This window comes from Nelusetta ayraudi, unplaced genomic scaffold (genome assembly GCF_046127955.1).
Source record: "Nelusetta ayraudi isolate G7.1 ecotype Tasmania unplaced genomic scaffold, CSIRO-AGI_Nayr_v1 ptg000018l, whole genome shotgun sequence".
In the NCBI taxonomy this organism is placed as follows: Eukaryota; Metazoa; Chordata; class Actinopteri; order Tetraodontiformes; family Monacanthidae; genus Nelusetta; species Nelusetta ayraudi.
The window spans coordinates 3,859,768-3,886,735 of record NW_027466068.1 but is presented as its reverse complement, the minus strand read 5'-3'; the positions used below and the strand labels follow the sequence as shown (position 1 = coordinate 3,886,735).

The 26,968-nt window shown below is 44.6% G+C and overlaps 2 protein-coding genes across 6 annotated transcripts in view; both read right to left on the bottom strand.

Moving 5' to 3' along the window:
* smtnb (smoothelin b) overlaps positions 1-19,651 on the bottom strand; it is a 64,428-nt gene extending 44,777 nt beyond the window's left edge. For 2 of the 3 annotated variants that reach the window (XM_076025955.1, XM_076025956.1), the window contains exon 1: positions 19,228-19,650. In XM_076025955.1, the coding sequence (XP_075882070.1) occupies positions 19,228-19,278 (51 nt within the window). In that variant the 5' untranslated portion in view covers positions 19,279-19,650. Of the gene's footprint in view, positions 1-19,227 lie in introns of all 3 variants that reach the window. The other variant, XM_076025954.1, reaches the window with a different exon arrangement.
* A 278-nt stretch (positions 19,652-19,929) lies between these two features.
* Positions 19,930-26,642, bottom strand: trafd1 (TRAF-type zinc finger domain containing 1). Of its 3 annotated transcripts, none has more exons than XM_076025958.1 (12): positions 26,371-26,642; positions 25,383-25,431; positions 25,128-25,263; positions 24,968-25,021; positions 24,437-24,875; positions 23,852-24,139; positions 23,705-23,769; positions 21,927-22,187; positions 21,609-21,747; positions 21,192-21,345; positions 20,996-21,053; positions 19,930-20,833 (listed from the first exon to the last, which is right to left on the bottom strand). In XM_076025958.1, the coding sequence occupies exons 1-12, from the start codon at positions 26,465-26,467 to the stop codon at positions 20,789-20,791; spliced, it is 1,785 nt and encodes a 594-aa protein (XP_075882073.1). In that variant the 5' UTR covers positions 26,468-26,642; the 3' UTR covers positions 19,930-20,788. The 3 variants fall into 3 exon arrangements, with proteins under 3 accessions (XP_075882073.1, XP_075882075.1, XP_075882074.1); XM_076025960.1 differs by lacking the exon at positions 26,371-26,642 and adding an exon at positions 25,680-26,089; XM_076025959.1 differs by lacking the exon at positions 26,371-26,642 and adding an exon at positions 25,695-26,088.
* Between the last annotated feature and the right edge of the window lie 326 nt (positions 26,643-26,968).

Genomic DNA, 26,968 nt, shown 5'->3' with positions numbered 1-26,968 from the left:
TTCTGGGTTAAAATAATATTTCCACTGGTTTTTCAACAGTTATATCTCAGACACAGTAAAAGCGAACCACTGCATGAGCCAAGCTTCTTGGATGACTTCTATCAGACTTCTATCAGGACTCCTGCTACCGGTGTTAGCAGAAGCTACGGCCGGGAGGTCAATCCCAGACAGTGTTGAGAGGAAAATCAGCTGAAACAACTTTTTTTCTTTCTTTCTTTCTTTCTTTTTTTCTTCCTGCGCGCACGAGCACAGCACATCCCTTTAAACCCTTACCTCTCGCTTTGGACAGACGGGGGAGCGACGGGGTCACCGGTGTTGACCGGGAGGATTTATTATGGGCTGGTGACGACAAGTGATCCGACTTCACTGATGTGAGCAGACAGCCGCCACCTGAGCCAGGAGCCCACAAGCAGGCAACAGTGGCAGCAGCAGCAGCAGCAGTTGCTTCTTCATCTTCTCTGGCTCATTCTAATTCAGGTGGCTGGACCCACCTGGCCTCTTTCAAACAGCCAGTGAGCCGTGAGCTCCGCTAGCCCCCGAGCGACTGTTGGCTAAGGAGTTGATTCTCCGCAGGCAGTTTTCAGAGTTCTGTTGTGTGTGAATTATGCCACTTGACTCCAACCACATTTCATTTTGTACCTGGTTACTGACTTCTCACTGGTTGGTAAGCTGCAGTTGTGTTGAATAGTATTTATGCATTGCCGAGAAGGTTTGAAGTTTGCGTCGGTTAAGCTAATAGGCTAAACTAACATTCACATATCGACTTTTTAAAGTTGTGTTCAGGCGCCTAAAAGCAACTTATTATGACTTGGTTTTGGTGTCTGACCAATTGGATGTATTATAAAAATTGACCAGACTGGCAATATAGAGGCACTGCAATTTCATCCCAGTGGTACATTGAGGTACTGCAGCCAAAAACCCAAAACAGCCCAAAAAGCATTTTACCCCATTGACCGTAATACAAAATTAATGAATTAATTGTTCAGGCTAAATGTGAATCAAAGAGTGTATTAAAACACACACACACACACACACACACAGGGCAGAATGAAGTTGGCGAACGGTGGGATCCTGTCAGCACACGCTGAGATAAGCCCCTCCCCTCGCCGGCTCTCCCTATACACTTCATGCACAGGCACACACCTGAAGCCCCCCCCCCCCCCCCCCACACACACACACACCCCTACCACCACCACCCCCCTGCCACGCCGGTTAAAACCTGCACAATGGAGACAGGAACAGTTGCATGCCAACCCCTAGCTGGAGTTGAAAGGCTTGGGAGGAATTGATGTGCCTTTCCTGCTGGGCCTGAGGGGGGGGATGAAGGGCGAGAAGGGGGTTGGGGGGAGGGGGGGTCCTAACAAGATGAAGAGGGCCAGCGGTTTTGAGACCACGTTGTGGTTTGACAGAAAAAAAAAACTTCCCAAGCTGCCGTAACTCACGAGGGGCTCCTCTGCACGCTGTAATTTGTGGAAATTTTAAAGTGCTGAGCCCACTTAAAAAAAAAAAATGACGTGGGAAGAGGACGGAGGGCAAAGAGGTGAGAGGAGAAGAATAGGAGAGGAATTAACAAGGACGAAGACAAAAATAAAGTGTTTTTTTTTGTTTTTTTTAAGAAAAAAAGAGGGTGGGGGGGCAGCTGAGCTTGGATATGCCTAAAAATGGGCAAATGAGAGTCGGGTGGGAAAGGAGCAGGAATCACACTCAGGTCATTCCTCACATTCCTGCTGACTCACAGGGAAAAGACACGCTGGTGAAATGGACCCAACAGGAAGTGGGTTCAGTTTTCCATTAGGAGTGCCCAGCCGACTCAGTGAGCAGCCACGGTAGCGGGCTGAAGTGGAGAGAGGAAGTAAAACACACACGCTCGCACGCACCCACGCACACTTTAAATATTTCAGACATTTAATGGATTTATTTCACACGTCCCCTTTGGAAAAAGCGGATTAAAAAAAATGTTTTTATAAAGTGAAAACCTCTTTTGGACAGAGAAAAGCATCAAGAACCTTGAGACGCAGCAGCAGCTGAAGGGCAGCAGCCTCAGCATCCATGCTAAACTTTTTAGCAGCAGCCCGGGTCACTTCCTGACAACCCCCACCCCCCCCCCCCCCCATTCACATGCGGGAGCGTCAATCAAGATGTTGACATGTTGACATTTGTACTTAATGCTTTAAAGTCTGAGGTTGGTACCCATTGCTCTGTTTAAGAGTTATACACGTGTGCAGCTAATTGTCTTTATTTTATATATTTTTTTGTATTTCTTATTAGATATTTTTTAAATGGCAGCAATTAGCACTCTACAATAAGACACAGTCTGCAGGAGAAGCTATGAATGAAAGAGGGACGCACATGGAGCAAGTTTATACTAATTGACAAATTTAATGTATTGCTCTATATGTACTTGTTTTTTTTTTATGTACTTACTCTATATTGAAATTCTAACTATCGCCCCCTTTTTTTTTTATTGGTTGGATTTTTAAGTGGAGCAATGGGAGAGACTGTGGATTCTTTTGTGGTTGTTCTTTTTGGAATTCCTTACCTGTGTTGAAATGATTGAATGACGTGTACAAACTGAAAAGCAAAATGTATAATTTACTTTTTCTCCAATGAACACAAGTTTAACAAAGTCCGAGGTTCCCTCCATCACATACGGTAAACTCTGTAGACTCGTGCTCGACCCTTCGTGCCGCGCACACCAGTTCAAACACGAGGCAAAAGGGCAGTAAAAACAGGAAACAATCATAAAACAATATAGGCCATGGACGACTGCCTCAGTCAGGCGCACGTGAGCCGTGAAGTGCCTCCAAACACGAGGTCACTGAAGGTCACAAGGTCACGATAAGAAAAGTAAAACAGTCCCTGCGTGCCCACCAGAGAACTTTTACCCACTTCAAGTTGCTGGGGTTTTTTTTTGTTTTGTTTTTTTCAAATAAACCAATAAGAACGCAGACGGACGTGCACGCTGACTCACTTCTGATTGGCTGCCAAATGCGTGCGCAGAATTCAAGCAGGCCGCCACTGCAGCTGGCACAGAGCCAGCGGAGGCTACCGACTTTTCCTTTACGATGTGTCTGAAGAGCGAAAAACTGGCCGTGCGCAGGGAGGTTACGAGGTCAACACAAACACACCTCAGAGCCGACGGCCGTGCCAAGGAAAACAGATCGAGCGCAGACGGAGCGGCGGAAACGGAAAATGACTCGCTGGTGTGAACGAACAGAGTGAACAGAGTCCACTTGACAGGCGAGCGGAGCTCCGTCACTCTGCAGGGGCTTCATGTGCCGGAGAAGGTGAGGCGACGTCGCCGCCGACCGTCAGCCACGACCGTTAGAGGCTGCGAGCAACAAGAGGAACAGTGTGAAGGCCGAGCAGCAGCAGCATTAACAGCAGCAGCCGTTGAAGCCTGCAAACAGAGCCGCGAGTGAGTCAGAGGTGGCACAGAAACACACTGACGTGTTATTCACGGAAAACGATGCAGCCGTGAGGGAGCTGTCAGCACCTTTAATGCAGGTGGGGGGGGAGGGTAATTAACATCAGCTCGCTGGAGGAGGTGAAGGCAGAGAAGAATAGAGTAGAATGGAATGCCTATATACTAATCCCACGTAGGGGAAAATTGCATAATTACGGCAACAACATAGCGCAAAGAGAAGAACATTTTTTTTAATTAAAAAAGTAAAATAAAACATTTATAGAATAAGAACGGAAAAAAACAAACAAGATGTTTCAAAGCTTATGAAGAGGAAAGCTTTTTTTCCCTGAGTTTTGTGGAGGAGTGAGAAAGTCCAGAGCGTCCACTGCACACACAGTGAGACCGAAGAGAACATTTTTCTTCCTCTTAATACTTCTCCCTAAAAGTCTCACATGAAACCCACCGTCTTCATAGCTGAGGTTGAGGCTGAGGGTTTGGTTTACAGCAAATGAGGTAAAAGGGATGAAGTTTCCGCATTTGTGGACCGTGTTGGGTCGCGTGATGCTGATCACATCACCTTAAGAGGAGTCTTTAATGAGGAAAGTCGGGGAGCCGTAAAAGTCAGTGTTTTTCCTTGAGAAACTCCAGAGAGCTTCTAGCCGACGCCCGTAACCAGAACTGTCGACTTCCACACAGACAAAAGGTTTGATTTCTTTGAGTTGAAGCGAGCCAAAACCCTTCACGCTGCCGCTGATACCTCGGCAGACTCTGACATGTTCGGAGCAGAGGAGTCATCCAGGGGACGAGGCGACCCGAGCAGAAACTGGGACAGTGGCTGCACTGACACACGACCACGTTGCCTTTCATTAAAATACAAAACAGAAGTAAACAAAAAACAATCACCGTGACATGCAACAGAAATGCGTGACCTTATTTGGGCGGTGAGCCGCACTCCGGCAGCTGCGAGAAGCGCTTCATTGTTCCGCCACCGGGCCTGCTGAAGCCCGTCTGTCCGTCCGTCTGTCCTGAGTTACTTCTGACGGAGCAGCAGCTTCCTCCGCAGAAACCAAACCCTGGAGAAACTCATCCAGAGACATCTGAGCCCAACCGCTCAATCAATCATGGCCAATTAGAAGGCAGCGGCGCTGCTCACGGCTCAGCTGTAAATCCCCAGCAACTGGTGACACCCTGAACCCATGTGACGCCCAGGAGGGAGGGAGGGGTCGCTGATTTATTATTACAATCTGGTATTTTAAAAACTGGTGTGGTCGGGGTTTTTAATTCAGCTACACTGGCGGTGAAGGGGAAGGAGCCTCAGAAGTGGTGGGCTGCCAAGGTTAAAATAACCGACACTATGGATGCACTGCTACCGATACCAGCATCGGGTATCGGTACCGATACTGGGGTTGAGTACTCTAATCTACCACGACACCGATACCAGTTGTACAGTATATGTATGTATGTCTGCAGTGAAACTAGTTCTAGAAAGACACGCTGAAGAATGTTGTTCAAATAACAGAACATCTATGGAAAAATGAAAATAATTGTAATTCCTTCATGGCCTTATTAAGTACTCAGCGTTGGTGATGACCAAGAAGAAATAAAACAAAGCAGGTTGAACATGTGAACAGTGGGAGGAGCCTGACGGATCAGCAAAAAATAGAAAAATCTAAATTTTGTACAAGTTGAATCGGGGACGGATTCACTTTATACGGATGCTCGTTCACAGAGTGGATGTGGAGGACTGATGGATGTTCAGTTTAGACACGTCATCGTAGTCAAGTGCAACAACATAATTATCATAGATAGACAGGATTTCTTTCACCTGTGCACCCTAGTAAAAGAAAATGGTCAGAACCATCTGACCCATATTCAAAGTGGACCATTTGGAGTTTTTGTTACCGCCATCTGAGTCACATGGCAGCAGCGCCAGGCCTCCCATTGGCTCGTGGGGGCCGAGATGCACTGCGGTGTTGAACTGATCTCTGGCCAAAGACGGTTTGAGGGACACAGGAGGCGTCACTCCTCCTTTCTTTCACTCAGAAAAGCCTCCTGTGTGTTGTTGTCCCTCCGTCCCTCTCCAATGGGGAAAAGGCTTTCAAACGGCTGCTCCTGCAACATCCACACCGAGGCTCCCTGCAGCAGCAGCAGCAGCAGCAGCAGCAGCAGCAGATCCAGCTCACCGTTCCTTCCTCATCCTCCCACAACTGAGAGTGAGGCTTGTGTCTGGAATCCAAAAGCTTAAAAACTATTTAGATTGGAGGTTGGCAAGATGGATGAGGCAGATGTTTGAGTTGCTGGAGGAGCTGCAGCTGCATCTCTGCCTGCCAGGCGGAGCTGCAGCTGCATGCATTTAGCCGCATCGCGCTCAAGATGTTTTGGCTCGACGCACCGCAAAGAAAAAGAAAAGAAAGAAAAAGCCCGCTCAAATTTTGCGAGTCATGCGACTCGCCAATTGTTCCTATTTGCATCTCTGCAGTTGTGTTGTGTTGCGTTTCCGAGGTCAGGTGTCGGACACGCACAGGTCCCCGTCTGGGAGCACAGCGACCCTTGTGGACCCAGCACCGACCTTTCAGCTCCCAGCGTGTGTGTGTGTGTGTGTTTTAGCACGTGTGTTTGTGTACTCTGCAGACGCACAACAAAAGGATCAGTGTGTGTGTGTGTGTGTGTGTGCGTGTGTGTGTATTTTCTGCACCGGCCGGCAGTGCGTGCAGGTTCACGTGCACCAGGAGTGACTACGCCAAGCATGGGCAAACTACGGCCCGGGGGCCATATGCGGCTCGTTAAGCTTTTAAATCCGGCCTTCCAAACTTGAAGAAATTAAAATAATAGCCAGTGAGTCATAAAATAGCTGTATTTCATCCATATTGTCATTTCAGTAAAGAGCTCAATACGGCGAGGCTTCAAAAGGTTTGCCCAACCCTGGACTGGGAGGACGATGTGAGTATTACTAATTAGTATTATTAATACATTATACATATTTTAGCTATAGTTACTAGAGTTAACGTTTTGTACTAAAACGTACTTGTTTATTTTTAATTACAATTGATATTAAACTTCTAGTGTTGGCTTAATTTACTACACTCTGTATTTGATTTGTCTGTTTGTATATTTTCAGTATTCAGTATTTTTTGTTTTAATTGCAAACTTTAATCTGATACCTTTGAACCTGCTTCTGTAAAGTTTCTTTGTGGACTTTGAGGAAAAGCGCTCTATAAAACCCTGCAACCCTGAGAGGACGCGGGTATTGAAAATGGATTGATGGATGGATTCTTATCAAAATTATAATTATTATAACTATCAAATAAATTGAATAAAAATAAATAAAATTAATAATTATAATAATATTATGATTATTATTATTATTATAATAGTCATCTTTTCCAGAGTGAGCAAAGCTGAGGTTAGCAAGCAGCCAACCCACAGCTTTACATTCACGTGTCAAAAAAAGTCCACGAGTGAGTTTTGCCCTTATAAGGAGGGCATAATGTGGGACCCCCCCCACCCCCCTGCCGGCAGAGCTGGAGTGGATTACCAGCTGCCACGCAGCCCGCCAGGACCGTTGCAGACACAAATAAACAAACAAGCAAAGTCCAATAGGGTGAGAGCGTCGAGGAACGCCAGCATCAAACTCACATCCCTCATTGTTTAAATCAGGAGTTTGGAAAAAAAAAAAAAAAAAAAAAAAAAAAAAAAAAGACACTTCCAGAAAAAGAAGCTTGGATATTGTAGGCAGGCACGTGAGCTCCACCACACCCACTGGATAAAAAGAAGTATAATCAGCAAACATTAGACCCCTCCCTCCCCGCAGCACTCCTTCAGGGCATTAGGAGTGGTTTCTGGAGAAGGAGTTTCCGCCACCTGGAAAGAAAAAAAGAAAAAAGCAAACAACAAAAAGAAAAGAAAAGCCTGAATCCAGGTAAAAACTCGAGACGTCTCATTGTTTGCGTCCGCGGGAAGAAAGATTACGAGGCAGCACAGCTCGCAGCACGTCTGGCCACACGTGTGCAGGGGCTTAACAGTTATTGGAACTCAGTGAATGAATGGGGAGGCCCGGCGCGGTGAACACAACACAGTGGCATGTTACAGCCCAGGGAGCAGCCACAAAGAAGAGACGCAGGAAAGAATGAGTGGAGGTCACAGAGGACGACCAGCAGGGCCGCAATGATGCAGCTTTGAACTGCCGCGCGCATGTGCATGTGTGTGTCTGTGCGTGCGTGCGTATGTTTGTGTGCGTGATTGTACAGTGGCCTGGGCAGGCTGATGGATTCATCAGCGTGCACTCACACATGGTGCAGCTGTATGTATAGAGCTTCATGTATTTAGACGTATATATATTTATATATAGGGATGTGTATTTATATATATATGCATACTTACATGTACATACATATATACATTTATCTACATACACACACACACATACTGTATATATGTATATTATATAAATATATTTACACACACACATATGTGTATATATATATATGTATATAATATAAATATATTTACACACACACACATATGTGTATATATATATATATACATATATATACACACATATGTGTATATATATATATACACACATATGTGTATATATATATATATATATATATACACATATGTGTATATATATATATATATATACACATATGTGTATATATATATATATATATATATATATATATACACGTACATATGTATAAATATGTACTGGATGGGTGCGTAAATGTGCGTAGGCCTGCATCTATTTTACAAAGGGACGTCTGATCATCCTGTGCCTGTGTAACACTCGTTGAAATGTGCATGGCTGTGTGCGTGCGTGTCCTTGTGTTCATATGTTGAGTATTTATTTAGTATAGATACTTTTTAAAATAATCTTTATAGTGTTTGTCACTATTTGTGAGGACCCACTCGAAAATGAGACGCTGCATCTCCAGGAGCATCCCCAGTCCATCTCTAGTGAATCTCCAGTGCATCTCCAGTGCATCTCCAGTGCATCCCCAGAGCATCTCCGGTGCATCCCCAGAGCATCCCCAGTGCATCTCCAGTGCATCTCCAGTGCATCTCCAGTGCATCCCCAGTGCATCTCCAGTGCATCTCCAGTGCATCTCCAGTGCATCTCCGGTGCATCCCCAGAGCATCCCCAGAGCATCCCCAGAGCATCCCCAGTGCATCTCCAGTGCATCTCCAGTGCATCCCCAGTGCATCTCCAGGAGCATCCCCAGTGCATCTCCAGGAGCATCCCCAGAGCATCTCCAGTGCATCTCCAGTGCATCTCCAGGAGCATCCCCAGTGCATCTCCAGGAGCATCCCCAGTGCATCTCCAGGAGCATCCCCAGTGCATCCCCAGAGCATCTCCAGAGCATCCCCAGTGCATCTCCAGTGCATCCCCAGAGCATCCCCAGAGCATCTCCAGGAGCATCCCCAGTGCATCCCCAGAGCATCTCCAGTGCATCTCCAGTGCATCTCCAGGAGCATCCCCAGAGCATCCCCAGAGCATCTCCAGGAGCATCCCCAGTGCATCCCCAGAGCATCTCCAGTGCATCTCCAGTGCATCTCCAGGAGCATCCCCAGTGCATCTCCAGTGCTAACCTTGGAATCAATGAATAAACTGAAATAAATGGTAAATAGTAAATGGACTGCATTTATATCGCGCCTTTCCAGCACTTTTACGGTACCCCAAAGCGCTTTACAAAGGCCTCTCATTCACCCATTCACACACACATTCATACACCAATGGGTGTAAAATAAAAATGTCATGAAAAACTTCAGAGCTCCACAACATCGCAGTGCTGGCAACCAGCGGCTCAGACTCTGTACGGACCGCAGTGGAAAGGTTTCCCCTCCACATCAAGGCCTCCTGTGATTCACCGGGTGGCTCCCTCCTCCCTCCCTCATCTGGCCACCAAACACTCAGGTCGCTCGCAGGGATCCAGGTCAGTGTGAGCCCGATCAGGCAGAAACTCTGGCCCACTTTTTACACCGGGGTTTCATTTCAGCTGACGCGGACAAGAGCATGTCACGCGATTCAGCCTTGAGGTCACTTGAGAGAAAAATGTGTTGAAAGGTCCACACCGGTATGTTCATCCCGCCGACAACAAGGTTTAGATTATAGGCCATTTGGCTGTAAAATCTACATTTTAAATAAAAGGGAATCTCATGACTGGTTTCTTCTTCTCAAACTTGTTCTCAGACAGATTTCGGATCCCTCAGATAAACACACAATGGTGGGTCCCAGCAGGGAGGAGTCTCAGGAAACACAGAGATAAGGGCGGATCCTGCTCTTCGGATGGACCCTTTATTGTTTTTACCTTTTGATAAGATCCAGGTCACAGTGTAAGACGCAGCACGGCGGCTTGTTCTCCAAGTACGGCCACAAAACAACGTGGAAGGTTAATGAGGACAAGAAGAGCAGGAGGTGAGACGGGAGCAAACAGGAGGTGAAGGAGATGTCCCAACTCTCCACTGCTCCACGCGGCCAAGCAAACACCAAACATCCGCTGCTCCATTTCAGCTGGATCACAGGAAATGACTCCGTCCCGGAGGAGCCCAGAGAGACAAATGGCTAAAAACTGCAACTTCGCCACGTTTCTCCGTCTCACATCTCCACTCGTCTGTCTCAGTGTTGTAGCCAAGACCCTGCGAACCAACCAAGACATTATCAAGACTTCAGAGTTTCGGAGATCAAGACCAGACAGAGTAGTATCCATCAAAGAAAAACCTCCAATAAGCAGAACAAATGAACAGATATCTTTAAATAATTTTCTTTAAAATTTTTCTGCTTTGCCAGCCATTTTGAACGATTTTCGAAAAAACAACTTTGTTGAAGTAATTGTCGCATCCTGAAGGATGTGAAATTTGTCCTCCGTATTTGACCCGTCATTCCCTGAGGGAGCGGTCATCACCCCCAAGTCCAACCGCAAACACTGAGCGCCAAGCATTTTTTAGTCTTTAGTATGACCTGGCCAGGGATCGAACCCACAACCTACCAGTCTCAGGGCGGACACTATACCACTAGACCACTGAGCTGGAACTTTGCTTGATGAGAATTAAAAAAATAAATGAACTAGGAATAACTCGACTGAAAATGATGGCATGCCAAGCATGAACAAAATGCCTAAAAAACTTTAATGTCTGAGTGTCTCCACACTAAAAACACACTCATCAATCTCACTCACGGTGGTTGTGAAAGACCTCAAAGTTCTGCATGGCTCCAGGGACGAGGATCTTTCTTTTCTCCTATTATCTGTCATTGCAGTCTTGGCTGAGTCTCACCCGAGTTTCTTGATCCAAAATCCCAAGTCTGAGGCCGAGACAAGGCCGAGGAAAAATACCTCAGAGTCCAAGACCAAAGTCTCACAAATTGGTCCGGAGACCAAGACCCATCTCCACTACAACCACACTAGTCAGTCTGTCTGTCTGTCTGTCTGTCTGTCTGATCATTCAAACAACCCACTGAGCACCTGAGCCCTCCAGGTGAAAACCCATCATGCAACTCTCTGCACACACCCTGCATGCCACTTCCTGTTGGCTATCATTTCCCATAAACACAGTCGAGCCTCGGCAACCGCTGCCTTGATGTGAAGCCAAACGTTTTGCAAGAGGCGCCGCCACAAAAGCGGAGCTCCTGATTGGCTGATCAGGTGTTGAGCGAACCCCATGACATATCAAAGGCATCTTAATAACCAGAGAGACAGCAGACCGTTTTCACACAATGAGATAGTTTCACCTCAATTCTGAACCGCAACATTTTGACGACAGGTGCAATAAATCACTTATTTAGAAACATTTGCTTCTTTTTAACACTTTTGTACATGCATATTTTAAATACCGTACAATGTTTTTATATATATTTGATTTCTTTGTTTCTTTAATTCACTATTTGCACTTTTTTGAATTCTTCTCTTTGCACTGTACGTGCTGCTATAACTATGCAAATTTCCCCAATGTGGGATAAATACAGGCATTCTTACTGTTATTCTCATTCTTATTGTTAAATCCTTCTGGAGCTCAGCTGGCGAACAGCCTCGCAACACTGAGGAGAGTGACATCACACTGTGGATCTCCGGCTGCTGTGGAAGCAGTAGCCCTGCAGCAGAGTGGACACATCTGGTTCAGTGTTTTCTCCATCTTAAACACCTGGAAATAGCCCAGAGTGGGGGAAAAAGAAAACAAAAAAACCCAAAACAACAACAACAACAACAACAACAACAGGGTGGGGTGGTGGCTGGGCGTTTGGGGTCAGAGGTCACGTTGGGATCTCGCCGACTCTCGGAGACGGCCCAGAGTCAGAGGTTAAAGACAACAGCATGCCTTCAATCTCGAATCCAGACGATGTTATTTGTTTTTTCCATTTGGCAGAGAGACGAGGCAGACAGGTCAGAGACAGAGACACTCTCTGCCGGATCACTTAACAACAGCACAGGCAAAGAGAGGGGTGGGACCCGCAGCAGCAGCAGCAGCAGCAGCAGCAGCAGCAGCAGCAGCATAGGTCTCTGCCCTCAGCTCATCAGAGCAGAACAGCATCATTCCATCGTTCGCAGACCATGTGATTGGCTTTAGCTAACGACTGGGTTTGCCTTTAGAAGTCCTGACATTCTTAAACTGCACCTCCCTTTTTTTTTTATATAATTCAGCAGATTTCCAGTGAGGTGAAGAGTGAAGATCCAATCTCACTCTTCAGTTAGGGGGAAATTGATGTTCATCGAATTGATAAATTAAAACTCTAATTGAAAGGATCTAATTGTTAGATATTGCAGACGCAATGATTGCCGCTGAGTGCATGCGCTGCACAGAATGCCCTCTGCATCGTTGACCAGAAGGCAGCAGAACGCTGTGAGAAAGAAAAAACATCTTCCGAACCCACCTGGGAAGAAGGTTGAGAATGATGAGGAATAAAAGTGTCTTCTAATATTCCCACTTCTCCGTTTAACACTTCATCTGTTGACATTTTTGAACGTGCAAATTGTGATATTTTTAGTGTTGGGGGGGGTGGGGGGGGGGGAGATAGCATATTATGACACAGAGACATTATCAAATGCACCAATTGCCCATAACCAATGAAATACATGGTTTGCACAAGTGAAAGCGCGAACAAGTCCCAGACTCTGCGAATGGAACCACTTTCGCTCACTGCGACAAGCTGGCGTCCATCCCTCCGAGCTCTGTTGTTGCATAAGTATTAACCGCCACCATTGTTTTATAGCCTTATAAAATGACGTCTCGACGCGTTGCCAGCTCACTGTCGGCTCATGTTTTCCAAAGTGCCCATTTCACAGCGAATATACGACATAAAACATCATCTTTCACGGAGCGCTGACACACTGAACTCCGTTTCAACTGAATAAATCTGCTGCGCTTGTTGACTTCTTGTTCCAGGGCAGCAAATTTAAAGGTCGCTTACCAAAATTACACTGCACGCCGGGGGAGTTGACGCGCACGTGGAGTTCGCCGACTTCCTCTCAGAGTCCAAAAATGGTCGGCCGCTGACAGTCACACTCCCCAAAACAAACCTTTTCCATTTTCATTCCGTCAAACAAACGAGCGGCTTCTTCTTATCTCTCCGCTCCGCTCGCGCATTTATATTCTCCCTGTCAGAGTCTGAAGTCTGCCCAGTGTAACCCAACCCACTCTTGTTATTCAGATAAGGCTGTTTCAACAAAGCGTCAGTTTAAACAGGGAAAAAAGTGGCCCGAACTCTGGTGGGCTTCTTTCCCCCCATTACACAGCCGCTGACAAGCCGGACGCTTAATCACACAGGAAGCACTTTTGGTGAAATGTGAGGTGGTGGTGTGTGTGTTCTTGGGGGAGGGAGGGGGGGGGGGGTAAATACCTGCAAGGATGATGACAGGCTGAGTGGGAGGAGGAGGAGGGGAAAAAATAATCAGGTGTGCAGCATGAGCTGTTGGAGTTTCTTCAAGGGGAAGAAACACTCAGAGAAAACATGCAACGTAAACAGCGTTTCAACGGCGTTGAACACTGCGTGTGTGTGTGTGTGCGTGTGTGTGTGTGTGTGTGTGTGTAGGGGAGGTCCTGTATTGCAACATGCAACAGCTTGTGGGTGAAACACAGGAACTCCTTTGAAGGAGCAAAAAACGCTGTTTTCTGATTGCAGGTGAGACTCGGGGTCAAGTGCAGCAACGACAACGACAACCAGGAGGTCGTCAGGTCAGAGGCGGGAGCCCGGCAGACATCTTACAGGTGTGTGTGTGTGTGTGTGTGTTTGTGTGTGTGTGTGTGTGTGTGTGTGTGACAGGCACCGTTTGGTTACTGTGGGTCTTAACGCAGTCCTGTATTTCTTTTCTTTTTTCTTTTCTACACGTATTTAGTTATGAATCCCCAGGAAAATGAACATGACTTTTGACGACTTTCTAAATATTATATCAATAGTTTTCTAAAGGTCAAGTGGTCACCCAGTCAATTGCCAGAAAAAAAAAAGGAAATTACCCCTTTAGCTTCACCAATTCATCATTGTCCATTGGCCATTATTTCTATCATACATCCCTGTAATACGAGATGGATTATGACATAATATGATGGATTTGCCATGATGTCGTCATTTGCCGGGGAGGAAGCGCTGCCACAGTCACACAGTGTGTCTGCGTGCTGTGGCCAACATGCTTCAGTTACAGAAGCGCCTCCATATGGTGGAGGCTTGAAATCACCCAAAGATTGGCAGCTTTGGCAAAACGGGGGGGGGGGGGGGATGCCAATGCAAACGCTGCCGTGACTCGACCCAAACTGGCAGCCACTCCTTGTGCTTCACAGCCAGTCCACAGACCCTGATAAGACCACCTCCACCTTCACCTCCACCTTCACCTCCACCATCACCAGAGAGACTGAAAACATAAGAACCACACACGTTGCACGTGTCCAACAGTGTCCCACACAGTTGCACAATGTATCATCATTTTTCCGATTTATTCCTTCCGGGTGATGAGGCTGACATTTGTGAGCGAATCTCCAGGGGGGGTGGGGTGAGGAGAGGGAGGGGCTGGGGGGTCTGGGGCCTAGAGCGGGGTGTGGGGGGGGGGGGGGCACTGGGACTTTCACCAGAGCCAACAAAACAAACCCAGAGCTCCCCTGCGACTGGGACTGTTGAGTCCATGTCCAGGCACAAAGGATCCAGGGAGCCATAAAACCAAGGCCCGGGGGTCCCATGTATCATTAGGGTGAGGGTGGGGGGTGGGGGGGTGTCCACAGAGTAAAGCTGCCCTTTTGAAAAGAAAAAGAAAAAGAAAAAAAAAAAACATGTGCAAATGCCTCATGCTCACCAGGGACAGCGGACAGGAACACTGACAAATCATTAGTCCTGCATGTGGAAATTAATTACTGTAGAAATGATCATCATTATTGTTATTTTACTCATATTATTATAGTTACTACTATTGTTGATATTATTATGATATATTATAATGGTCTAGTGTCATATCTTTGCATTCCATTGTTTGCAACTAATTATATTATATTATATTATATTATATTATATTATATTATATTATATATTATTGTATATAATTGCATAACACTTCAATTACTCTTATCCGTACTTGTCACTTTTGTAATCTTTTTAACTTGTATTTTCGGGAAAACTTATATTTAACTGCCACCTGACACTTTTTAAATTCTCTTTTTTTACACTTTCTTTATTCCTCGTACGCACGCATCATGTCGGCCTCTGCCACACCAACATTTCCCTGCCATGTAACGTGGCGTGTGACAAATAAAAATTTCCGAATCTGAAAAAGTAAGCCAGCAACAGGTGCCAACCCAGGAGCCTACCAATTTTGCTTGGTTTTTCCCTTTGACTTGGCCATGGCTGGTCCAGGAGGTCGAGGAGGAGGACGGCTGCTGTGGCTAATTAGAGGCGACGCGGCAGCCTGGTCGACAGACGCTCCGCTCAGAGATTAACTGGGCCGACAGGTGTGCTGCGGCGACAACACACACCTGTGCCGCGAGCTGGTAATGCAGGTTTGACACGGATAATGGAGGGCCGAGAAACTGATAATCATCAGCTTCCGCTCGGCGGTCGGAGCGGTTCAGCTGGACGGAGATTCTCCCTGTTTCAGGGACGCCAGTTGCACAGATTAACTGTGAGATAAACAACAACAACAACAACAACAACATGCTCATTAAATGTTATTTTTGCCATGGGAACAACAACAGCGACGACAAGGTCGGCAGAGGAGAGAGAAGAAAAAAAAGGCTTTTCCCCAGTTCTTCTATGGAGCGGATTAAATGAGCAACATAAAGGCCGTCTGGGCTGTGAATAGTAGCGTGGCAATGGGATTAGCGGCGTTAGCGAGGCCGCCGTATGACCTTCTGACTGTTTGCTTCATTAAGTACAACACAGGCCTGGATTGTGTGTGTGTGCGTGTGTTGGTGATCCAACCCCCGGTTGCCTCTGCTGAGGCATCGCTGCCAGCTTGACTCATTCACTGAATATTCATCAGTGCTTGACAACAACTTTAAAAAGTCTTTATTTTATTCACCAAATCCACAATAACAGATTTGGATTTTTAAAGGTCCCATATACAGTACATGGAAGCCATATTCAGATCGCTTTTTCTTATGTATTTTTTTAAATCTTGGATACCCACTGAGTGAGGGTGGATCTAGAGGATGGCATGCCAGGACTTGCTGAAATGACTTTTTTTTCCTAATGCGCGAGGCGTTCAGTGACCTCCCGGACAAAGGGTCAGAGCACCTTTAAAAAGTGCTCAAGGCTAGACCTTTAATATATCTTTGCAAGCCCTCCTCCTTTACATTGAGGTACCTGAGAAGCAGCAGCGATTCAATTCCCTCCACAGCCTCATGTGGAACAAACTCAACTCATCAGCTTGTTTTCCTCCAGTTCACGTCCCCTGTGGAAAACACTGACACTCAGCCACCGCCAGCATCGCCAGCAGAACATGTGGGATCTTCATGACCTTCCGACCGGTGGTCACTCTGCTGGCCACTGAGCGGCCAGGGTGGGTGTTGTGGGGGGGGGGGCCTCAGCATATACTCAGCATTGTGCTGATTTGTCGCACAATGCAGCCTTGCAGAGAGCTAGAGATGCATTCAGCAGCAGTGTTGTTGAGATTACTCCATCAACGTAATCCAACTACTGATTACTCCTTAAAAAAGGTAATCTAATTACTTCTTTAACTACTTTGTTTCATTAGTAATCAATTACTAATCACAAATTACTTTAGTTAAAAAACAAAGCAACAGTTGTGAACGTCTTGTTTCCTGCACATAACGTACAACGAACCGAAAATATTCTTTGATTTAGACGAGATTAACTCAGAACAATGTTTGTATTTCCAGCTACAAGCGCAATCACTGTTTTTTTCTTTTGCCGCCGTCATGCTTGTTTTGGTGCGTTGTCTCATATCAATGATGTTGCATGCACGACTGCGACATCAATCTGCGACATTGTTGTTTTTGGTTGTTTTTCTAAATTTCAGACATTTTGTGGAAAATAATACATTTTTAACTTGTAAAATATTTCAGAAAAGTAAAGGAATCATTATATATATACACACATGTATATATATATATATATACATATATATATATATAATAACCAGTTTTGCTACAGCAGTCCCTTTACATTACTCCATTACAAAAAAGTAGTTTAATTACAGTAGTGGATTACTTGGTAATAGATTACTCGCCAACACTGTTTAGCAGCAATAAATATGGCTGACTTGTTTGCTCCTCAATGGCACCTCAATAAGAAAAGGTCTCCAAATAAGAAGAGGGCTGCAACACGCTGATCCATCCTCCTTAACTTTGTCTCCCTGCTTCCAAAAAGACAAATTTAGCTCACAAATTCTGCTCGTCAGAGAGCAGAGCCAAGCCTCTGGTGGCTAACAGCAAATCATCCGGATGACAGGAAAAATATAATTTCCTCCGTATCCTACTGTTCTCCCACTATTACAGTGTCACTCGTGATAAAAGCTGAGGCCTTTCCTTTTAAGTGCCTGGCGAGAGGGAAGTTCTCGGCCAGGACGGATCCAAACTTTGGCGAACGTTTGTGGACTTTCTGACGGACAGTTTGGGAAAACACTGCCTTTATACGTTGCCTTGCTCCAAAGTCAACAGAACGGGTTTTTTTTTCCCTCTCCACAATGTTTAAGGAATCTTTAAGGAGAGAAAGCCAAATGTTATGTGAGAATCCGGCTTCCTCTATAAGAGGTTTGAGTCCTGGGAAAAGCAACTCCATGTCAGCCATCAAAGCGAAAAAATACAAGAAGCCTGGTTTAGTGTGAGCAGCTGCCTGCCTGTTTCACAGCCTTGGCACTGATAAGTAGAAATCCCATAAAAGGGACTGTATCAGCCAGACATCTCACCAAAGTTGAACTCAAACGCGCAACGGTGATTCAGACTCAACCCTGCTGCCAGAGTGCACCACTCGCGCTTCCTTGTAAATCGGCCACTTTTTTTTTTTTTTTTTTTTTTTTTTTGTTTGCTTGGTGCCGTGATGGCCGACGGACAGGCGTCGCACCTTGCTCCGCCTCGCTCGGAGAGAAAACCAGGAAGTGACTAATGTCCTGGAGAGACTTCGGTTGCCCCCGGGGCTCCGTTTGTGTAACACGTACCGACGCAAATTTGCTCTTCACACCTGTGACACAGTGTCTGCAGACACAGTGTGCGTGACTCATACACACACCCACAACCAAAAGATTTTTTATATTTTTTTTAACCAATTAGTAACACAACACGCACACAGACAGCCGTGTGACGTTGAGAGCAAGAGAGAGAGAGCAAGTTCCGGCGAGTCACCTCGGGATTTTCACGTCACCTAAATCACACTGAGCGGAGGAGTTTTTTTTTTTAATCGGCAGATAAAGCTGCTATCTACATATATTCAAACTTAAAAATACATTTAAAAACTCACTGTGCTTTAAAAGGATATCCTTGCACCTGAGAGCAGGTGCTTCCTTCCTTCCTTGACAAGTGACTTTAGTTCAAATTGGTTGCTTTCTTTACACGGGCTATTTTCTATACACTCGCAGACAGAGACTTGGCAAGTTGCTTAAGCGGTCACAGGAAGCGGCCGTTCACTCACCTGCCTTCCACACACTTGATTCAATGAGATTTGATATGAATAGTATGGCGGAAAGCATTTGCATCCCATCAGAACCTCTTGGTTTAAACCTACTCAACAAATTAAGACGGCATATTGATTGTAGGGATATCGCCATTTATTGTATGGAAATGCTTGATGGAAATGGTTAATAAAAATGCTGAGTGGTCTCTGTGAACCCAAAGGTGGGAAGTGTGTGTGTGTGTGTGTGTGTGTGTGTGTGTGTGTGTGTGTGTGTGTGTCTGTTTGTTTGTGTTGCTTATATTAAAAAGGAGACAACACAACATTGTTTTGTTTTTGTTGTGTTTTTTTTTTTTTTTTTCACTTTTCATTCATAGCTCAAACATTGCAGTTACTGGGTTGGGCAAAGTAACTGCAATGTTTGAGCTATGAATGAAAAGTGAAAACAACAACAATGTTGTGTTGTCTCATTTTAATAGAAGCAACACAAACTAAAAGACGCAGGACACTAAACACATAACAGTACAGTAATGAGACTCGCACTAAGCTTCGGTCACTTTTACCACCTAAAACAGTGTCAAGGTCTGAAGATGAGTTACTCATACAACTCACTGGCTCGCTGTCTGCATTCGAACAAAATCTAAAAGCTAGTTAATGAGTTGTATGAGTGTTGGTGCGCTGCGTCAACCTGGACTCCTGTCTCGCAAGTTTGGACGGTTCATCGACGGCATGAAGCACCGCGTGTCTCCGGCTCGGGTCATCCGGGACCGGTTCGGTGACTCACCAGAGCTCGCAGGGAGGACTCATCCAGCGCCGAGTAGCTCTCCAGGGACATGCTGCTGGTGCTGCTGGTGCTGGTGCTGGTAGTGCTGGTGCTCGCGGCCAGGTGCTGCTGGAGGTTGAGACGGAGAGACTTCTGGGATGCTGAGTCTTTGCCACCTGCAGCGATTATCAAGCCGTTTGTTGTTCGGGTTTGTTTTGTTTTTTTCCCCTCCTCCGCTTCCTCTCGGGATTTGTTTGAATTCTATCGGTTTCCTGTCGGGAGCTCTCGCGTGTCAGCCAAAACAAAGCTCCGTTCCCGCCACAGTGAACATTACTTCGCTGTCCCCTTTTCTTTTTCTTTTCTGGTCGTCGCTCCACATGCGGTTGAAAGCGTCAACGGTGAGGCGCTCTCTCTCTCTTTCTCTCTCTCTCTCTCTCACTCTCTCTCCAACTTGCTGCGGGGACGTTGGCCGCTTTTTTGAAAAGAGGATTTCCCACTGAAAAGGTGTAAAGCACCGCCCCCCTGTCTCCGGCCACCGGCTGCTCCCGGTGCTCATTCACAGCGCGCCCTCCTGTGGAAAAAGGCCAAACAGGCCGACGAGCGAACTTTACTGGCTACTGAGCGATAAAACGTACAAATACGAAAGTGGGAAATAACAACATGGGGCATTCAACACGCCATACACAGTGTGAGGACGTGATTAAAGAATGCAGAGACATTGGATTTTTTTTTTTTTAAAGAACAAATGTTTTATTAGCTACACCAAAAAGACATCATTACATTTGAGAGAACAAAAAGTCAAAATATTGTTTTCATTAGTGCCTAGGAACAAAACCGCTAGTTTCGCTAACTAGCTCAACTTGCTGATCTGATGTAACAACACCCCAACATCAACTTTCTCAACTGGGTCCCATGTTAAGGACAAAACGCAGTTTGTAAATCTTCAGTTCTACTAGTGCAGCAGTTCCTATTGTCCACGCTACCTAGCCCATGACCACATATAGCTCTAGAAAATCTAAATACTATTGGCAATGTTCAAACACAAACATTTAACACTAAATACCTTTTCTTTTTTTTTGTTCCGGCTGATAACATACATTTATTAGACCAGTTCGCCAAGCCCTTTTCCAACAAAGTAAAACAAAGTGCTGTAGGTTTAATGAAGGATGCAGGGACGCAGAGAGAGAACATGAAACATAAACATGAAAATTAAAATGTCCCTGGCTGAAGCAGCAAGATGAAGATTAAGTCAGACAAATGCACTCAGGCAGAGTCAAGTGTCTCCATTTGATGTTTCTTACTATTAATGACATCACAAGACTGATTTAGGTACAAAAAATAAAAAAAAAAGAAACATCTTAGTTAGATTTTATAATAGTTTAAATGACCACTTAAAAACAAGAGTATGGATGAACAGACCTCATTACCTGCTTTGATTCTAACCCAAATAAAAAGTGGAGAATATTCTACACACAGGCACTTATCAGATAAAATAAGATGTATTATATTCAAGTGTGCAAAAGTGTAAATGAGGGGCTGAAAATTAGATTTTTGTGTTGAGTTTCTCAGCTTGTTCCCCTTCTCACTCTTCCTGCTGGCCTTCAGTGTGCTTCGCATTCATATTCAACTGGAAAAGATGGTTAAACAGGCTGTTATACACTGTGTTACGTGGCCTCAAAGTCAATAGTTCACCCAACGTTGATGACATTTTTCAACTCATCCCCTTGCCAACACGGTGACATTTCTCTAATCCCTGATATGAGCTGAGTGAAAAAGAGCAGAAGTGTACCTTTGTCGCTGTGTTCCTTTTGTTCCCTTGGCCCTCTCTGTTTTCTGGACAAGGACGTCTGATGGAGAAAAAATACATAATAAATGTACAAAGATTGTACTCAACAATAAAGAGTGCGCAAGCAAGCACATAAAATAACATTTCAAAAATCCTTCATGATTTGAGCTGATGCCCCTTCAGAGACGCAGCAGCTGACCTCTCAGAGTTACAGGCGGACGACTGAGCTCCTTCGGCCTCTCTGCCCTGATGAAATCTGTCTTTGGCTGAGATGTCACAGTTGGATGTCTTCCTGCCACTCGCATGTCCAGGGACCGCGTCATTGTCCCCTCCAGAGTCCCCCAGGAAGTCAGCTAAAGGTCACAGGAAAATGTATGTACAGTCAAAATGTACTATTGTTTTTACATTTTACACAACAGCGGCTCAATCAGCTCCACTTTTAAGCCAAATTTCATAAACCAATTAAGAGCCTCTATATCCAATTTAAGGACACACATTACAGCAGTCGTCTGGCTGTGACATTCAACAATATCAGACAAACATTGTAAAAATGCTCCACTTATTAATTACTATTCTGTTTTTTGTTGAAAATGTATCAATATCTTGTGCACATTACCTTGGTGCTTAATTCTTCTGGGAATGTCTGGAGAAGGGCCACTCAGAGCATCGCTAGCAAAGCTCTGTGGTTTTCTGACCAACGCTTTAGTCAGATTGTTGAGTGGACGGGCCGCCTGGGGACGCATGTCGCATTTGTCCTAGCCATCAACATAGAAAACATAAGAAAGAAAAATAGGGACTTACTATGAAACACATTTACAAGCCCTAGGATGAACAATGCAAGCATCAGGACACACGCAGTCAACAGCTGCAGAAAGCAATCGTCTATGCTCTCTGGCTGTAACCCCAGAATCTTGAACTCGACCGTATTACATACCTGATGGTGAAAGACCACAGCTTCCTCCAAAGCGATGCCGCAGAATTCACAGGGTATGACCACGTCGCCCTCTAGAGGACTGGCTGGGGGACTATAGGTGGTGGGGGAGAGCGAGCGTGGGAAAGTGGGGATGCTGGAGGCCAGAGTGTCGGTTGGGCCGCTCATCAGCCCTGCCACACTCCTGCTCATCTGGTCTTCTCGGGGAGGAGACGCCAGCCGCTTGCTAAAGGACGCAAAGGCGGAGGCAGGATTGCATCCAGTCTGTGGATGAGGGGGGGAGAAAAACTATGAAAAGGGTGCAGGTGTCAGGCAGGCCACATGTGACAGAGGCTGCAGTCGCTTCTGTGCATGTTTGAAAACATACAGTGTGAACAGTGAACATAATCTAACATTTTGTCAGTTCCTTGTTACTTATGAAAAGCAAAAAAGGCAACCCCCGTCTAATGTCTAAGCATATTCATGAGCAGTCCACGTAATAAAACTACTTTTTAAATAACGGCGTAATTATAATCATATCATAATTACTTTATCAAGTAAAGATTCCATTACTTGTCCAAAATATTTTGCAAGCTAAAAATGTCTTATTATCCACAAAATGTCTGAAATTTAGAAAAACAACCAAAAACAAAAATGTCGCAGGTTGATGATGCAGCCGTGCATGCGACGTCATTGATATGCGATGACGCACCAAAACAAGCCTGGCGGGGGCAAATTTTTTTTAAAAAAATAAAATAAAATAAAAAAAACAGTGATTGCGTTTGTCAGCTGGAAATACAAACATTATTTTGAGTTCATCGTCTAAATCATAGAACATTGTGGTTCGTTGTTATTATGTGCAGGAAACAAGTTGTTGAAAGCCATGTTTACAAGTAAGTCAGCAGTACTCTGCACAGTAGAGCTCTTTCAACTACTGTGTATCTAATTAGCTGTGCAAAAGGCACCAGTGCTGTGCATGAGTTTGTTCTATGGAATGTGCAGTTTGTGTTCAGAGAGCAAACATTCACTCATGTTAAGAGGACAGAGGCAATATTTGGAATTGCAAAATTTGCACTTTAATAAAGTTCATTCCAAAGCACTGAGCAACTGTTAGTGTATTTTTTTAACTAAAGTAATTAGTAATTAGTTATTGATTACTTATGAAACAAAGTAGTTAAATAAGTAATTAGATTACTTTTCAATAGAGTAATGAGTAAATGGATTACTTCTATGGAGTAATCCCAACAACACTGTTCATGAAACGGCAATTTTGGGTGGGCGTGTACGTTCACACTGGCTATTGTGTTTATGGACTAAATTCATACCTTGGAGAGAAAAACTACTGTTTAGCCGTTAGAGAAAAGAATCCAGTTTCCGTGACATTTCCATGACACATTAGCTAAAGGAAGTTCTGACCACAGAACTCTTAAGACAGTGGTTCTCAAACTTTCTCTGTCACGCCCCAAACTTGACGTGGCTGTGTCTTGAGGGATCAAGATGTATGGCAATGCATGGCATTCGGGTTAGCAATAAAGCTGGAATTAGGGTTATGGTTCGGGTTACTGCTGGAATTAGGCTTAGGGTTTCGGGGTTAGAAGCCCCAAATTTGACGTGGCTGTGTCTTGAGGGATCCCGATGAACCTGCAAGTGGCCCCATGTCTCTAGGACAAAGTTGACTTTTGACCCCATAGACTTGCCATCAGGCCCCAAATAGTGAGGGAGACTCAAAACAGACACACCTGGCACCAAAGGTGAACGCAATGAGCAAAGGGGTCCAAAGGAGGTAAGATTTCTTTTCTAACCTGATGCAAAATAAGGTCCTCTTCAGGAAACAGCTCTTCACAAAACTCACAAGGCAGCATGGTCTCTGTAGAAAAACAAGCTCATATACATAGAGAACAACAGGCTAACTTGGAGGATTGTGGAAGTGAAACTATTGCAACATTTACCAGTTTGATGAAGATCCTCCACCAGCGCATTTGTGCCTGTAGTCAAGTTGGGATAGTTGTTATTGGGTGGGGAAGTGAATGAGGGCATGTTTGACATCCTCTGGTTGTAGTCCCACATCCTGCTCCACTGTGTGCCGTCCCCATTTCCAGGGAGAAATTCTCCATCAGTCTGCAGACTGAGAGCCAACATGTAGTCCAGGCCTGATGAGTCCTCATCTGGCGTGAGCTCACTGTTGAGCCATGCGCTACTGGTTCTGCTGCCCATCAGGTAATTATCCTGACCAAGTACTGTGACAATAAAGAGCAACATCTTAAGATACAGTATTATATGCACTACATTTTAATGCGTATTTTCCATCTATATTGTTGTTGTTTTTTTTTAAAGATGTTTGCATGTTTTTTTCCAACTTAACAGATATACATTTATACCATTCTGTGTATCTTTAAAATAAATACATAATGATGATAATAATATTATTATTATTATTATTATTATTATTAATAATGCACAATGTTAGCAATTGCTGCAAAGAACCCCTTTACAGCCGCAGCTACATCACAGGTGAAGGTCAATGATAAACTCACAATGGTTATGCGGCATATTTTTGGGGCCTGGACTCTTCCATCCACCAGAACCTTGAGGTCCCCCAGAAGTGTTGTTCACTCTGGAATCGTTTGTTCGTGTGAGGCCATGCAGTTCAGCAGCGCTGATGTTGTTATTCTTTGGTCCCCTCTCTTGGGCTTGCAAGGAGTTTCGTACAGAGTACGCATCAAACCACACTCCCACGGGCTGTTGATCTCTCGGACTTAATTTTGCCCGGCTGTTGTTCCTCTCTTCGGGCGGTGTGAGGCTTCCGCATAAGAACGCATGGACATCTTTCTCCTTCAGCATTATATTTGACTTGCACTGCAAGCATGGCTCAGTGCGTGCGCCGCAGTAATCCTCGTGTTCTTTGGACTGACGGTGAACAATCTCCAAATCACAATACTGGCAAAGGACCAGGCGCTGGGAGCATTCAGTGCTCTTAAAAAAAAAAAAAGGAACACGTGGCAAAATTTTAGAATGGAACGAAAAAATACATTTTTACTAGACGAGAATATAAAACTTAAGAATACCTGATGAACTTCAATGTGGTGTTTTTCAAACTTCAGGCCACACTTGCACGTAATCTAAAATACAATTGAAAAAAACATTTCATCTTTGCTCTTATTTCCTGGGCGTGTAGCATTCTGTTCTGAGATCACAGGTGGTTTTCACCAGACACTCATACTTTACCTGCGTATGCTCCTGCTGTTTGTGGTCCTGAAGCTCTGACCGGGGCACCGGCTCCTGACACACATCACACAGTGCAATGTTTCGCCGACAGTGGATCTCATGGGTGGTGAAATTAGCCTCGGGAATATTGTGTTTACTGAAGAGAGAAATACACTTCCATCAAAAAAAAAAAGAAGAAAAAAAAAGGGGGGGGGGATAGCTCTCATCCCGTATGGAATTGACCATTACAATGAATGGCCTTATATGAACACTTACCAGTTACCACAGAACTGTGTATTTTCATCAGTCATGGTTACCAGGTGACCTGTTGACAGGTGGAAGATATGAAAAAACAAAACAAAACATCATCAACTGAAATAGACCCTAATGGTTTCTGCCTTAACAATCCCTTTATCCTATAAAAGTAAAAATACAAGTTTTGTCCACGCAGACAAAACAAAACAAAACAACATAATTGGCAATAGAGCATCAAAAGTAAATATTTTCAAGGGGTTTGATATAACAGAGTAAAGGTGGAAAATGTGAGACTGCAAATTGAAGTAGTTTCCGCACTTTCGGTTTGCTTACCCGGTGTTTCCAGTCAGGGAACACTAGCTAACGTTAGCTAGCTATGTCGGTTTGGATAAAGGCCGCCGACCTCAATCAACAAGCATGTTGAACAAAGTCCGAAACGCCAAAGAACCGTCAGCTATCGTGCGAAGTTTCCTCTAATAAAAATGCAGTGTTAGCATACAATCTTGTTTTGCTAACTAACTTTAGCTCACCACAAAAAGAAATCGCGGAGCAGATGCAAAGACTATCGACGGGCCTGACAACCCGAGGCGACGAAATATCTGCTCGATGTATATCTCACTTCAAGTCTATTCGAACTTTTAAACGATAAATTAAAGAAAACGCCGAGTCGAACGATGCCTGTCGGTGTTACGCCGATTTCAACAAGAGACGTATTGGGTCTGAAAACATCTACGGAAAAAGACTAGGGACATTTGGGGTTCGCGTTTTTAGGGTACTTTTTTTTGTTGTTGTTAGTGTAAACAATTATTTTAAAAGACATCATGCCTCATAGGATAATTGGGGGGAAACGGGTATTCTTTAGGGTTTATCATTATTACATTCTCGCGCAATGAAATCAGTCAAATCTTTTAAATAACCGCACCTCAAAACACTTCTACTTCGATAGACGACTATTGGCAGGATTGCTTAAAATGTGTATATAAACTCAATCAATCACCAATATACATACGATTGTTCAGTTTCTTGTTGTAGATTATTGGATGGATTTCACTGTGCACGCTCCCGCGATGGGCATGGAGTTGTCGCAGGGATGCAGCACTCCACATAACACCTGATGATCGTCGACGACAGCGCAAGACAACAATCGTCTACAGCAGTCATTTCCTTATTCCTCGCTGCGCCACTGCAAACTTGGGTTTATTTCACCTCCAGGTTTGGTCTGTAAGGCTCATTCTAAAAACGTTCTTGTGGTAAATCTTGGATGACAACTTATTTCCACACCGTCAATACACTTGTTTTATGTTTTTTTTTTTTTTCCTATTTTGCTTTGTCTTCGAGCCAAAACACGGGGATCCGACAAAAACTACCGAGGGAATTTGGTTGCTAGAGTAAACTAAATGCCGAACGATACTGACTTATCTACCCTTAGACTTGTTAAACGTTTTATTACACCGAAATGATCAGTGGTTTGGATAAGTATTGGCCATTAGGCTTAGTTGGAGTCTGACCAATTGTGGCGACAACCAATAAATACTTTTATTGCAACCCAGTTTTGCAATAACAAATGTAAATCATAATCGTCTCTGTTTATTTAGCATGTAAGATAT

Excerpts from the sequence above, each read along its gene's own strand:
- trafd1 (XM_076025958.1), bottom strand. The coding sequence starts at position 26,467 with ATGTGGAGTGCTGCATCCCTGCGACAACTCCATGCCCATCGCGGGAGC. Across the intron at positions 25,432-26,370 it reads CAACAAGAAACTGAACAATC|GTCACCTGGTAACCATGACT; the intron begins GTATGTATATTG and ends ACCTGTCAACAG. Across the intron at positions 24,876-24,967 it reads ACCACATTGAAGTTCATCAG|AGCACTGAATGCTCCCAGCG; the intron begins GTATTCTTAAGT and ends TTTTTTTTTAAG.